The sequence below is a fragment of the Corticium candelabrum genome, chromosome 9 (genome assembly GCF_963422355.1).
Source record: "Corticium candelabrum chromosome 9, ooCorCand1.1, whole genome shotgun sequence".
Classification (NCBI taxonomy): Eukaryota; Metazoa; Porifera; class Homoscleromorpha; order Homosclerophorida; family Plakinidae; genus Corticium; species Corticium candelabrum.
Genome location: NC_085093.1, coordinates 2,761,799 through 2,777,502, shown reverse-complemented (window position 1 = coordinate 2,777,502; position 15,704 = coordinate 2,761,799). Strand labels below are relative to the sequence as shown.

The following is a 15,704-nucleotide window of genomic DNA, read 5'->3' as shown; positions in this document are numbered from 1 at the left end:
TATGTCAACATCGTGACTCAGAGATCAAACAGCCGGATGGAGAGAGGAACTGGCACATATATACATTGATATTCGAATATCACATAATCAGTAACTTAGTAAATTAAGGGTACTGTACATGTATGGTTACACGGAACAGGCATGCCCACCAATGGTCAGAATGCCGGAGATTTGATGCCAAATGCGGGTAGGCGGGAGAAGGGTCCCAAATGCGGGAGTCTCCCGCTCAATGCGGGAGAGTTGGCAGCTCTGAGTTACGAACTGAACGGGCATGCAGAATTATAATTAAGCGGATGGGTTTTAGCTAGGGCGTAGTCTAGCTGTCAGAGGAATGAAAGTCTGTCAATGGTTAGTCAGACTTTTTTTAGTAATTTGTCAGGTGGCTTGTACTAATTGCGTGCATATGACTCTTTATCAAAAGCATGCAACATCAAAGTGTCATCTAGAGCCATGAACCTGGCACTTGGTCAGGCATCCTCGAGCGAGCTAGCTGCAGTGGCAAGTGTCTTTGTCAACCTGTTCGAGCTGAGTATCCAAAGAGATTTGTTTTGGCAACACAAACACATGGACACGTGTACCAACCTCGAATTACTGCAGCAACCCATGATAATTGTCATGAATTGATCCACTACAGTAAATTGACTAGATCTGAATGGGGAAACATATGCCTCCACCCAGACCACTTTGTTCTTTGTGTTTGCATATCTAGTGTGGTGGACTCAGATGTTGGAAAAGATGTGGTGGGATCATTGCGTGTACACGTTTGCTTGCACGTGTCATTGCTTCACTCCTGGAGGAGGTATTGCAAGGTCTTTACTCCCAAGCAGGTGTCCATAAGACCCAGCAAGAATATATATATATATATATATATATATATATATATATATATATATATATATATATATATATATATATTTGTCTGATAAATATACGTATGTATATATGTGATTAATTGTAAATGATAATTAGTATTTGCCAGGATTGGAATGTCCGACCAGACATTTCTAATGTCTGGAAAACTTTAAATTGACAGGACATGATGTCCAGTGGTCAGTCAAAGGCTATTTCGCACACTGGACATACATACATACATATATACATACATACATACAGACAGACAGACAGACAAGTCACATACAGGCAGACCAACATACAAAAACACAAACAAACAAATAAATGGATAAACAGACAAACAAACAGACAAACAAACAGATAAACAGTTAGGTAAGCAGATAAAATAATTTTAATATCCAATCTGGTTAATTAAACATCATTAACAAACATTCTAAATTAAATTTGTTATCAGAAAATGCTTGATTACCACACACATAATTAATTATCTAATCATTAAATTTGATGTCCAAAAATAATTAATAAATTTTGATATGCAAACTGGTTAACTAGGATGAACACACACCGTAACAAACCTCGACTTGTTAGAATCCATGTCCAGCCTGGCTTTCGTTAGAGCCTTTCGAGCTTGAGTGATCTGCTTGACTTCATCCTACATCACAACACAATGAACCAAATACACGTTCTGCTCTGCACTATCATTGCTACTGCTAACATCAAGGATGGAGTTGATTGGCGCCACGACTTCCTGCTCCATACTTACTTCGTGTTCTACTCTCGTGGCTGCCAGAGCCATTTCACAGCCGGCACACTTCTCAAACAGGCAACTAGATCATGCAAGTAGTACTGCTTTTAGGAGGCAATATCAGATCAAACATTCATGCACGCACGCACACACACACACACACACACACACACACACACACACACACACACACACACACACAGAGGCACAGACAGACAGACACACAGACAGACAGACATACAGACAGACAGATCATACTCAGTTTTGTGTACATTAGTTTGTGATGTGTATCAGGGGTGCAGCGTGGCATGGGCTAGACTGGGCTTAGCCACATCATTTGTAGGCGTGGGCATACTAATTGTGGACTGTAAATACATGTGAGGACCAAAGCTGTTCTGGATACCTATATAACCGAAGTGTCTGTTTGTTTGTTTGTTTGTTTGTGTGTGTGTGTGTGTGTGTGTGTGTGTGTGTGTGTGTGTGTGTGTGTGTGTGTGTGTGTGTGTGTGTGTGTGTGTGTGTGTGTGTGTGTGTGTGTGTGTGTGTGTGCATACAATGATAAATCAATTTACTAACAACTAATCTAATCTGCCCGTGAGGAGAACAGGATGGCGGGCTACTATAGTATATACACCACCCTTTTTTCAGTCCGGATCTGCCACTGATTTTAACGTATCAGTCAATTAGAAGCCAATAAAAGTGGATGTATCCATAAAAGTGGGCATGCCTTGTAGCATCGTTAAGTTTAGCCCACCATTTCTAGACGTCACGCTACCCCTGTGTGTATTGACCCTACTGGGTATCTGGAATATTTTAAATAGTTTTGGTTGTAATAGCATTCATTTATGAAAATGAATGAGAAACACAGACGGACAGACACACACAGAGACAGACAAACAGACAGGCAAACAGACAGGCACACACACACACACACATAATGTGACTATCCACGTACATTAACGTAAAACTAGTTTTAGAAAATCCCGAATTAAAAGACAGCAACCATACTGCCTTGTTTCATACCTTAGAAGCGGTTTGCATCCACTCGCTTTGTCCTCAAGGCCACTTGCTGCCTCCAGCATGCCTGTAGCAAGCCCATACTCTGGCAGTTTACGCTGCATAAACACATCAGTTATCACAGCCATTTATATCCTTGCTCTACTTGCATGTTGTACTGCTTAGTAGACTGTGTTTTAATTAATTAATTAAAAATTAATTAATTAAATTTCTATAACGTTGATAACAATAATACTGCAATAGATAGCTTGCACAGGGGTATCCCCAAGATATTTGTAAGGCACGGCAGAAATTGCTACAACCATGCCCATTCCAATTTTTGTGGTGGCGGGCTCCAGGAAAGCTTTGGTGCGGGTTTGCTTACCCCTGAGAAGCCACAAACTGTTGTCATGGAATGCTCAGGCACAAAAAGAACAAAGTGGTTTATTATTAAAGTTTCTCTCCGTCTTAGTTCACTGTGCTCGACCAGATGATAGCAATAAAAAGCCTTATAGCCACTGGAAAATTTCCAGACCTCCAGAAGCTGAGAACCTACTAGTAGTATAGGAAGGACCAGATATCTACAGAATCATTTGTTACCGTCAGATACTGACCTACATAGGGGGCAGGGCACCTAGATTACAATTAAGTTCATGCCATATGGCAGTCTTTGTCCTAATTGGTCTTATCTTCAAACCAAGCATCCCAGGAACTACTTGTTAGTCTCAAACAACTTCCCACTTTTCAAAATACAAATACAAGTCCATAATCTTCATAGCTAATCACTGTCTACTCATGCAGTAAAGCATGGCGGACCTGTACCAAGTGGAAGGCAAGGCATGGCGAAGCGCCGTGCCTTTTGTATGCTGGGGACAACCCTGATGCATATGCTATAGAGTCAGAAAAAGATGAGTACACAATGTCACTGCTTGGTCATGTGCTCAGCATGTAATGTCTGTTTACAATTTCAGTTTTCTGGTTTTCAATAGTAGCAAACACATCAATAATGTCGTTTACTCTATTGTAATCAAATTGGTTAGTTCGAGACCTTCGATTGCTATTCTCATCAGATGCTTCAAGTTTCCCTCCATCAGACGATTCCAAAGTTCTGTTTTTTAATAAATAAATAAATAAAATTAAATTAAATTAATTAATATGACTTTCAGTTTTTAAATGATCTTTGTGTGCTTACGGACAAGACTTGCACAATGTTAACAAAACTTAACAACACAAGGAATAGCTTTTAAACATAAAAAATCGCTTGTTAATTAAAATTAATATAAGAACAAGGTATACACACACTCTCGCGGCTAGTTGCGATATTCTAAATTCTACTGTTTTGTAGTTGTTTTCAATCGCTTTTCCAGCATTACAACTAACGCCTTAACCAAGGAGCTTGGGCCAACCTCTCCCCTTTTCAACTTTCGGACAGTTTTGCCTGACCAACTCCTCCTTCTATATCCGGTTGATTATTTCATATTTTAATTTAAGAGGGGCTGTTTCATAGGCCTAGCTAGACATTGATATCAGGATATCTGGTATGTATTGTATGCCCTAATGGTTACACAGAACAGACACACCCACCAGTGGTGGTCAGAATGTGGGAGATTTGATGCCAAACGCGCGGGTAGCTATGGGAGGAAGGTTCCCAAATGCGGGAGAGTTGGCAGCTCTAACCGTGTGGAGTTTAGTTCAAGATTTAATACAGAAATTTCAGATTCAATGAGGGATTCTTAAAACAGTATGGCAATGCCCAATCTTCCTACTGATACTAGTTGGGTCTATTGCAGTGTCTTCCGACTTCTTCCACCTTATCAAAATTATTACATAAGTTTAAATTTTATTAATAGGCAGTAATACAAGTTTTGTGTTTAATTAACTATTATGTTCAGTAATTGGCATTGATGCTTATTGTCGCTAATTAGGCACATTAATTAATTGGTTATACTTTGTTGCTCTTTGCTTTAATTAAATGGCTTCTACTCCAAGTGGGCATGCACATATTTAAATTTTGATAATTAAATATTATTTACATATTATTTAACACTTATACAATATAAAATTTATTGATATTAATTAAAGCTATTGTAGGCGTGCCCGGAAATTTTTAATCTCCCGCATTTTTTCCTACAAACTCACTCATGTAAGTTGGCAGGTCTGCACACAGACGACCATGTAACATGAGATTCTGAAACTAAATATCGATACCGAACACACACTCACACCTTTCGCTTCTGCTCCTCAGTCTTAGGCACTTTCCCTTGCTTCACTCCCATGCTCACTTTCACCTTGCCCATCTCACTCTTCACTCGGTCCAAGTCACTGATCGAAGAACACAGACAGGCTGTCAATTTCTTGACAGTCAGTTGACACGCATGCTTGATGCTTTCAATTTTCTTCTCGATCTGGAAGCGTATAGACAGCGTGCGTGACTGGCGTGGACTTTATCAGTACAAATGGAATGACCTGTTGGAGTTCATCGTTGAGATCTTCCGTTTTCTCCGCTCTGTGACAGTTTGCGATCAATTGATTGGAAGTTATTGTCTCGTGCTGCTATAGTAGAGCGGATGCTTGCTTTACCTGCCGAGGTTTTCGCTTGCCAGCTGTTTCACTCGCAGCAGCTTCTTCATTCTTGATCTGAAGGATAAATAGCCTCGGAGTACTTGAGTTTGTATGCGCATTCTACAATGCATATCTAATTTAATTAATTAATTAATGTTGTTAATTGGTACGCAATTGGTGTGTCATTAATACCAAAACTTAAGTACTAATACTCAGTACTAGAATAATGTGTTGATACATACAAAGCAAATGCATTGTGCACAATTTGTCTTTTTTCTTTGCTTTTACTTGTATAATGCATAATTTACTTAATTTATTTTGCATAATGCATAATCAATTAATTAAGTAATGTCTACTGCATTATACATTTGAAATAGCTTTCTGTGACCCAACATTTTTATTCATAGCCTCGGAGTCTTGATCCCGTATGCGCAACGTTTAACAAAACACGATTACGATATCCTACAATGCATACATGTATATAAAAATACAGTTCTTTCCTCACACACACAGTCACGTCATAATTTTTCAGACTCAACCTCAAGTCACACTAGGAGCTTGACATCCGGGAAACTCGAAACCGATTGCCGTACAGTACACAGCATCGTGTCGTGATGAATCCCGACATTCTCCAAGCGATTAAACACCAAGGCCAAACTGGAGCAAAAAGTCTCAAGAAAACGCCCCGAATGGAACTTTCCGAGCGCCACAAAATCTCATCAAGCGCGAAACACGACAAGAACAAGGCTGTCAAGCACGACATTCATCCCAGAAAGTGTGACTTAACAGAGTGGGACATGCTTGTTCAGAGAGTGAGAAGAAGGACGGTGATACCGTTTGTTGGAGCTGGTCTGTCGTGTGGTTTCTTTCCTATGTGGGAACGTCTGATCGAGGAGTTGATGGAGAAGTTGGGCTTGCCGCAGATGAAGGGAGAGAAGATGCCGGTGAAGACGGAGGTGATACGCGACGCTCTGCGGAAGAGGGAGAGAGAGAGTAGTGGAAAGAGAGACGTCGAGTAAGTATGATGTGATAGTAAGTATGATATGATAGAAATAAGAAAATAAAAAAAGACAAATAGGTAATAAATATTTATTATTATTTATTTATTTATTTATTTTTATTTAAAAATAAATATTTATTACTTATTTATCTTTTTTATTTATAATACATAAATAATAATATAACCGGTTACGGCTACCGGATGACCACTGGGCATTGTGAGACTGCCAAACGTCAGCTCATTAGTCATCTACTTTACATGGATGATCTGAAGCTATATGGCAAAAACTCGGATCAGTTGGATGGGTTGTTGCACACGGTGTGTACCTTCTCTGATGACATCCAGATGAAGTTTGGTCTGGACAAAAGTGCTGTTGCACACTTTGTCAACGGCAGGCTAGCTGGACACAACTCTGGAGTGATGGTAGGAAAAACGGACACCATCAACTGTCTGGAACCGGGTCAAGTCTACAAGTACTTGGGTGTAGATGAGAGTAACGGTATTTTATTCAGCACAGCATGATGTGGGAGAGACTTCGTCGTGAGTACTTTTGCAGAGTGAGGGTGGTTCTCCGGACTGAGTTGTATGGTTGGCACAGGATTCTAGCCATCAATGGGTTTCAGTGTTTTAGCCAGGATTTGTTGCCAACCGTCAATATGACATCATTAAATATAATGACGTTAATTAATGACATCATCAAGTGTTTGATGTTGACATATTTGGTAATGACATCATAAAATTACTTTATCTGTTCCCTAGTTGTATTAGAGTCAGATGCATGTATATTAGTAGTAGTAGTAATAGTACGTAGTAGTATATTGTTGTACTTAGATATCGGATCCTACGTTCCGTAGATGAGACAAAATACGATAGACGTAAACTACAATTTTAAAAAGAGGTACGGTTTGCTAACTATAACAAAATGTCGGAAGACTCCATGTAAGTCTTGAAGTTACTGCATGATTGGTAGGCTATTCAATAAAATTGCCACTCAGATCTTGTTAAATAAACCTCATTGAACATAACCTTGTTAATCATAACACAGACAGACAGACAGATAATACAGCAGATTATATATAATATTACAATGACAAGTTGACTTAAAACTGGAATTGTAAGTTGACCTAAAAGAGTAAAAGGGTGTACAAAACATGAGATTAAAGGTAAACAGTAACTAGTAGAACACCTACTGCAACAACAGTCTCATTAGCACTTCTTGTGTGAAAAGTCAACAGGAATTCACCTCAAACATCAACAAGGAGACCATGTACTCCCTAAGATTACCAGATGTCTGACATGAGAATATGTATTGTTCTCTAGTAACTCTGGGACCATCAAGACTGCTGATGTCTTTAGATCCGTGATGCCACACTATGCATGCTAAGGCTTTCCAATTCTGTTCCAACTGTCAATAAATGCTGTTTTTCCCACTCCAAACGTCCCTTCCCTCTCCCAACCGTCAAAATGACGGTACTGACGGTACTGGCGAGAACACTGGGTTTGCACTACCGGTTCTCACTTACAGTTTTGGCGTCATTCATTGGGGTGCACGGACCTGCAGCAGCTTGATTGATGGACCAGAAAGCTCCTCTCTATGCACGGTGTCCACCATCCTTCTGCAGACGTTGACCGAGTGTATGCTCCTTGCAGTGATGGGGTAGGGGGTTACAACAGATTGAGTCGACATATCAATCTTGTATTGTGAGGCTGAACTGTTACCTTGCTGACAGTCCTGATCCTTTCATACAGATGATACGGGAGTGTGACTCTGGAAAATCTTCACACTCGATCAAGCACATGGCTTGTCACTTTACTGCACAGCTGCGGAGGAGTCTTGCTTTGGACGACAAGTCGCAGAGCTTACAGAGGAATGCATCCATCTCGGTTGAAGGTGGCTTCGAGCAAGCGCCTGAAACAGATGCGAGACATTACTGTATGTGTTGCAGTTCTCTTCGTGTGTGGTCCTGGAGCAGGAAGCCTATGCACGGGCAGTATCGCCGTCTCACTGAGCAATCGCCTGTGGACATGAAAGAGACCTACGGATGGCTAAAGGCAGCGAATCTCTCTGCTGCAACTGAGGGACTGGTTGTTGCTGCTCAAGACCAAGCTTTTTGGACACGGTACTATGAGCGCAGGATTCTACATCGTGATGTCAGTCCTACTTGCCGCATGTGCAGTGTGGGCCTGGAAACAGTCGACCACATCGTGGCAGGCTGTAGTGCTTTGGCACCGATGGACTACACTGATCAACTCAATCAGGTGGCCTCCATCATTCACTGGGATGTTTGTCGCCATTTTGGGGTTTCAGTGGAGAGCAGATGGTACCGGCATCATCCTGATAGGCTTGTGGAGACGGATGACATTACTATGATGTGGGATACCACCATTCCCACTGCCAGGAAGATCAAAACCAATCGTCCAGACATCTGTCTCAGAAATAGGAAGACAAACACTTGTCTTCTTATTGATATCAGCTGTCCTGCTGATGGCAACATTGGCAAGAAACATGCTGAGAAGTTGGCGAAGTACAGTGACTTGCGAGTGGAGATAAGCCACATGTGGCATTGTGGAACACTGGTGGTTCCAGTGGTCTTGGGAGCTTTGGGCACAGTGCACGCAGGTATTGCACGGTGGCTGGACATTATTCCAGGTCATCACAACCTGTAGCACTTACAGAAAACAGTGCTTCTGGGATCTACTCGGATCCTTCGTAAAGTCATGTCTTCTTTCTAGACAGCCATGATGGTCTAAGTACTTCTGAAGCAGGGTCTGCTTTCGGTACTTGTAATAGACTTTACAAACCAGACTGATCTGGTTGAGCACGACACATAATTATAAATAAGTAATAATAATAAATAAACAATAAAAAGATAAATAATTAATAATAAAAAATATAAATAAATAAATAATAAATAAATAATAAATAATAAATTTATCTTTTTTATTGTTTATTTATAAATAAATTATAAATAATAAATAAATAATAAATAAATAATAGCTAATAAATAATAAATAATAAATTTATCTTTTTATTGTTTATTTATAAACAAATTATAAATATATAATAAATAATAAATTATAAGTAAATAATAAATAATAATATAAAATAGATAAATAATTGATACTAAAAAATATAAATAATAAATAATAAATAAGTAATGAATACAATCAATTTGCTCATTTTGTGTTTTCTTCACCCAATAATGGGAGTGTATAATAGGTTTGAAATTTGTGTTGCTAACTTGCCTGGGGGAGGACAGGGTACTCAGCTAATAAATACAGTAGATTTGTAGAACAACGATTATTCAAATGTCAATCAGACAAAACGTCAATTATCACTAAGTGCAGACTCACTGGCAGATCAGGTGGTTTGCGGCAGTTTGCCTACTACCTCGTGTGTTGCTGCTGCTTTCCCATATGTCTGTATAGTTTATGTGCTTAGTTTGTGTGCTTACTAAGCAAAAGACATACAGCAGTTGAGTACAGCAGTTTGATTGGCATGGCTACATGGATGCTTGAATCATCTATGTCAGTCAAAGATAATTTCATTTTCTAGCTCTTTTTAATTGTATGTATACTGTGAGAAAAATTCTTCTGTTTGATTATATGGTACATACATTTGAATTTATGAACACACAAAATTCCCAATTACTTTAGATAATCAACATTCTATTGTAAATAGTGTTAATCGCAATGCATGCACTTGGTGAGCTTTTTAATCAACACTCACCATACATAAAGTTGCAAATGCATGCGTGGGCGTGGTGAACTGTTTGAAAATGTGTGCATGGCCTTGGGCGTGGTAAGCCTTTTGATGTCAACTGTACATGGAAACTTACCGAAACTTATATATTTAATTAAATAATTTTTGAAGTATAGTTTGGGTTTAAACTTTAGATCTCAGAGCTTGTTGGCTGTCGAGTTTGTGGAGTTGTTCAGAAAGGCTTTGGAGGACAAAGGGTGTGTGGATTGGTTTGAGCCTCTCGTCGAAGCAGAGAGGCCTCCCTCGTGGTCATGCACTGAGGTCATAAGGTAAGAGAGTGTAAACTACACTTGAATGGTACCCCATGTGTGTGCACACACACAGTGACACGCACATGCACACACACACACACACACAGTGACGTGCGCACACACACACACACACACACACACACACACACACACACACACACACAGTGACATGCGCGCGCGTGCGCACACACACAGTGACATGCGCGCGCGTGCGCACACACACACACACACACACACACACACACACACAGTATTTACCTTTGACTTTCCTTACGTAGTGTACACTTAGTATTCAGTTTCCGTGTGCACTTAATCATCGATTCTATGCAAGTAACGTGCACTGTTTGTCTAGGACGGCCACTCGTGGTCACCGTGCTGTCACAACAGGTCCCTGGCCATTAATTTTGACGACCAATTGGGATACAATGCTGGAGGCCGCCTACCGAATGATGGACATCAATCATGGTCGTAAACATGCAGTATACACGTATGATAACACAATCTCAACGTTGCATGTTTGTGTGAATGCATTTGCAGGCGACGTCTGGGATTGGTCGCGTCCACACACTTCGTATTTTACACGATTTGAACAAGAGTTATGCGTCCGATTCAGAAGAAACATTCAACAGGCAAAACAGTTTACTAAATAGCAGCGCATGTTGATAACTCATTATCATACTCACTTGAGTATTACCCCACCCCAATGGTTGGTTAGTCAAAGGTATGGCATGGGGTCTTACTCAAATATCGACACCTAGTGCATTGACGGAAGTGATTGATTTATTAACTTAAACAGCATGTTGCTACACTAGAGCTTCAAACCACCACCACTACCTAAAGTATAGAAACCTAATCTTCTATACATATCTGAGTTATTAAAACCTTTCACACGTGGTCACCAGGCATGCACAAGTTGAAGATTTACAGACGCAAATCTAACAAACAGTCACTGTGGGAAGCACCAATTAGCACTATTAAAAGACTAAGAGGTGTAGAAATCTTAGAGCCTTGGACAAAGTTGGGGTGGGGGCTTACTTGAGCACTGGGGTAATAATCAAGTGATTATGATATCAGGTCTATGCTGAGCTACGATCTGATGTACGACCGACTCGCTTACTCAAATTACACGGAGACTTCACTGAAAATGGGAAGAAGGAAGTCATAGCCGGGCATGCCGACTATCGCCAGTTGATGGTTCGAGATGTGGCATTCAACAGGTAAGATAGTTGGTCCAACGTTTGCAGCTACACTTGCGTGCGTGCACACACACAGTGACACACGCACACACACAGTGACACACACACACACACACACACACACACACACACACACACACACACACACACACACACACACACACACACTGAACGTTGACTGATCTACAACGCTTGCTTTTAGATTCATGCAGCATATCAGTTCGCACTACAACCTCTTGTTTTACGGCTGCTCGTTGACCGACCCCGACATGCTGGCGACTCTAGACGGCATGGTTGAAAGCCTCGGAAGGTAGTCTGCATTACAGTCTGCATACTGCCTGTCGTGTTTGATATTCATTGCAACCCATTTTGTCAGTGAAGTTGGGCCACATTTTTGGCTAACAGCAGACGAAGTGAGCGACGAGAGAAAACGATTTTTAGCCAAGCATTACTCTGTGTACACGATTCGAACAGAGGTACGGATGCTGTGGCTGATTGTATTACGTTTTGTTGATCTTGAGTTCATTTCTTTGGTAACAGAGAGCGTGGCAGTTTTCGGACGCTTTGTCTCTATTGGTGAGATTGTGTCGTATTCGTGCTTGTTGTCTTGTTGTTGATGTTGTTTGTGTGAAGATTAAACTGTGCAACATTGGCTGGCCTATCCCCAAGCCTCTGTCATTTACAGCTGTACACTATCAGGTTCGATTGTTAATTTATTTTTTATTTGTCTTTGGGACTTCAGTATGAACATTGATGCATTCATTTTGATACCACATTTTGCTTTAATAGTTTGGTTTTTTTGATATTTTGAGTGACAGGGGGTAATGTAATGGGGAGGTGGCGGCAGGCACAAGTGTGTATGACTTGCATCCTGAAGTGTGTGTGTGTGTGTGTGTGTGTGTGTGTGTGTGTGTGTGTGTGTGTGTGTGTGTGTGCGTGTGTGTGTGTGTGTGCATGTGTGTGTGTGTGTGTGTGTGTGTGTGTGTGTGCACGCGCACGCGTGCTTGCATGTGTGTGTGTGTGTGTGTGTGTGTGTGTGTGTGTGTGTGTGCTTGTGTGCATGCATGTGTGCGTACGAGTGTGTGTGTGTGTGTGTGTGTGTGTGTGTGTGTGTGTGTGTGTGTGTGTGTGTGTGTGTGTGTGTGTGTGTGTGTGTGTGTATGCATTTAGAAGAATGCAATGGCTTTAGGTATGATTTCTACTGTTTGACATGCAGACAGGAGTGCGCTTGTGCGCCTGTGTGCGTGCACACACACACACACACACACACACACACACACACACACACACACACACACACACACACACACACACACACACACACACACACACACATGTACACTTGATACAATGTGTATTATAGTTGTAGTGTATTTTATCTCTTCAGCACTTAATTAATGTCCATTCCTTGAAGCCATTGGCACACTAAGCTTTTAGTATCTTTAAATGGTGTGTGAACAAGTACATGTTAGACAAATGTAGTGCAAATTGCCAACTTTAGTACAACACTGTTAAGCACATTGCAAAAACAAAATGACCTGTGATACATGTGACCTCATTGTTAAGTCAGTATGTGATACCCGTGCTTCTTTGCTTAATGGAATTTGTGTACAGATTACTAGTCAACATGGTACAAATGTTAATATACGAATAGAACATCGTCTACCACAAGATGTTACTGCCAATGCAATAGCGTATGTCAACATCCGTGTGTCCTACTCGTTTTGTTTTGTTCACTAATGAAGTTGTTGCATGTAGCTCAAATGACCTGTTTGCATTGGCCATTAGTGGTGGTGTTTCTCGTACTGGAAAGGCTACAGGTGGAGGTCAGATTATTGCTGTTATTGAAGAACTCAAGTTGCTGAAACATCACGAGTCTGAGACATTGTAATTGTGTGAATGTTCTTGATGCAATTTATGTTGTGTGATTTAGGACGAAGGCGTTTCGTTACAACATGGAGGAGGAAGAGTGGAGGGCAAAACATTGTGCAAGTAACTGTTGGATGGTATGTGCACAGGTAGGTCGATCGTTATACATTGTGATAAACTTTATTACTTCATGATTTTTTTGTTATTGTTGTTTGTTGCATTTCATAGGATGTCGGTACGTCTGGCTCACTAAGGGGAGTTTTTGAGGCAGTACAACATTTTGTGAAGAACACAGTCTTATATCTAGTTCCTGGATCATCATTCATTGATAAGCAACAATTGAAAAATGAAGAAACCGAGGTTTCTGAGGCAGTGGTTAATGATGAGCAACCTACTTCAAAGCCTGATGAGCAATCTGCTTCAATGGCAGTGGAATCAGATGCTGCACAAGGGACTCAAAATGTTAGTGAAAATTTGAATCCAACAGCCGAAGAGCCAGTGACGGAGGAACACGGTAGACACACTCAATCTCAAACTGTGGAAACACAAGAAGTGAAGCCTACTGCATCAGTGGATTCTGGGTTAGGGGAAACAACCTCATCTTCACTTCAGTCTCCAAACTCAGATCAACTTGCTGATGAGGATGCTGGGTTTGTAAGTCGTTGGTTCAATGCCGTCTACTCATTAGTCGTTCCTGAAGATAGTGACTCAGAATTATCAGAGGCAGAGAGGTCTCATAGTGATGATGGTGAAGAGGAAGAAGAAGAAGCAAAATCTAACAGTAGTGACAGTGAGGAAGACTCAAGAGATGTTTCCACGAGTGGGGAAGGAGAAAAGCTACCTGATGCAGGGATTGACAAAACAGATGAAACTGTCAAGGAGGAAACTAAAGAGGAACCTCCTCAGGAAGAACCAAAACCAACTCTTTTGAAACTAGCAACAGATCATAGCAGTGACACAGAAAAGCATTCACGTGATAGTTTGGAGTCTGAAGGAGACGACGACGATGATGATTATGATGATAATGATGCAGTACATGGAGACGGCCCTGGAGTGGCTCGTCTTCGTAAGTGTATAAAGCTTATTTTACCTTTGCTGTCAGCAGGTGGTGGATTTTTACATGGTCAAGAAGTACTTTGTGCAACAGTGAGTGATTTGTTGTCAGAGCAGGAGATGGTGTAGTTAAGCCTTGACTTTGTGACTAGCTGAGTGCGATTGGCCATTGTGTCTCACTGGTGTGTGGTCCTGATGTGATCGACATAATTATATGTACAGCTACACATCCGGGGGCTGATAACGAACGGTTGGCTGTAAGTCACACACACACACACACACACACACACACACACACACACACACACACACACACAACACGCACACGTGCACACACACACATGCACGCGCACACACACACACACACACACACACACACACACACACACACACGTGCACGCACGCACACACACGTGCACGCACGCACACACACACACATGCACGCACACACACAGACACACACACACACACACACACACACACACACACACACACACACACACACACACACACACACACTGTGCTGTGACAGAAAGGTTTGGTTTTGCAGTTGATGGCTGATATTGATGTTGGTCGACTATGTCTTGGTCAGCTGTTGGTATGCATAGAAAGTTACCAAAACACAATGTCAGTAACTCTAAAACTAATTTAATGTTTATGCTGCTGTAGACTCGTGCTCTGCATGGCACAATGGAGTTCACATGTGTGACTCCCAAAGAAGGAAGCGATTATGGTTCATCTCATACAGACGAGAAAGTAACAAAGTGGACATGCCGGAAAGTACACATGCCTATATACGCTACTGTGAACGAACTGAGGTGTGACAAGTATATGTAGTACTTATGTGGAAATATGCTGACCTTTATTGGTTGTGCAGACGTGAGTTGGGTCTTCCTGATAAGCTTGGTGAAGAGGGCTCCAGGTCGTTGCTGTCAGCTAATATAGTAGACGGATCTGTAATTGAGATTAGTGAATGATATGTTTGTAATGAGATGTTGTGAACACATTCTATTCACTGATAGCTTATTTGAAACAACACTGTAGGTGTGTTGCTTTATGTTAAGGATTTGAGCACATGGTAAGTAGTTAATTAAATAAGACTAAAGTTGTTTTTGTGGAAGTCTTCCAACTTTACTGCTGTCTTTGGCACTGTTTGTTACTGTAGGTGCGTGTCAGTAATTCCGTTTATGCACTCTGTCTGTCTGTCTGTCTTTGTCTCTCTCTCTCTCTCTCTCTCTCTCTCTCTCTCTCTCTCTCTCTCTCTCTCTCTCTCTCTCTCTCTCTCTCTCTCTCTCTCTCTCTCTCTCTCTCTCTCTCTCTCTCTCTCTCTCTCTCTCTCTCTCTCTCTCTCTCTCTGTCTCTCTCTCTCTCTCTGTCTCTCTCTCTCTGTCTCTCTCTCTCTCTCTCTCTCTCTCTC

At 41.1% G+C, this 15,704-nt stretch overlaps 2 protein-coding genes across 2 annotated transcripts in view; one reads left to right on the top strand and one right to left on the bottom strand.

Moving 5' to 3' along the window:
• LOC134184514 (rho GTPase-activating protein 17-like) overlaps positions 1–5,244 on the bottom strand; it is a 12,054-nt gene extending 6,810 nt beyond the window's left edge. The window contains exons 1-6 of the mRNA XM_062652225.1: positions 5,174–5,244; positions 5,060–5,099; positions 4,819–4,998; positions 2,621–2,712; positions 1,568–1,679; positions 1,428–1,504 (exon numbers count right to left, since the gene is read on the bottom strand). Coding sequence (XP_062508209.1) covers positions 1,428–1,504; positions 1,568–1,679; positions 2,621–2,712; positions 4,819–4,998; positions 5,060–5,099; positions 5,174–5,223 — 551 coding nt within the window. The 5' untranslated portion in view covers positions 5,224–5,244. The remainder of the gene's footprint in view (positions 1–1,427; positions 1,505–1,567; positions 1,680–2,620; positions 2,713–4,818; positions 4,999–5,059; positions 5,100–5,173) is intronic.
• A 382-nt stretch (positions 5,245–5,626) lies between these two features.
• On the top strand, positions 5,627–15,434 carry LOC134184929 (uncharacterized). The gene is made up of 16 exons (XM_062652700.1): positions 5,627–6,170; positions 10,053–10,187; positions 10,522–10,798; positions 11,244–11,386; positions 11,568–11,675; positions 11,742–11,841; positions 11,906–11,941; positions 11,999–12,064; positions 12,980–13,059; positions 13,124–13,240; positions 13,299–13,383; positions 13,463–14,380; positions 14,440–14,544; positions 14,838–14,885; positions 14,957–15,105; positions 15,165–15,434. The coding sequence occupies exons 1-16, from the start codon at positions 5,770–5,772 to the stop codon at positions 15,262–15,264; spliced, it is 2,868 nt and encodes a 955-aa protein (XP_062508684.1). The 5' UTR covers positions 5,627–5,769; the 3' UTR covers positions 15,265–15,434.
• Positions 15,435–15,704: the final 270 nt, after the last annotated feature.

Excerpts from the sequence above, each read along its gene's own strand:
- LOC134184929 (XM_062652700.1), top strand. The coding sequence starts at position 5,770 with ATGAATCCCGACATTCTCCAAGCGATTAAACACCAAGGCCAAACTGGA. Across the intron at positions 10,188-10,521 it reads TCATGCACTGAGGTCATAAG|GACGGCCACTCGTGGTCACC; the intron begins GTAAGAGAGTGT and ends CTGTTTGTCTAG. Across the intron at positions 11,676-11,741 it reads ATGGTTGAAAGCCTCGGAAG|TGAAGTTGGGCCACATTTTT; the intron begins GTAGTCTGCATT and ends CCATTTTGTCAG.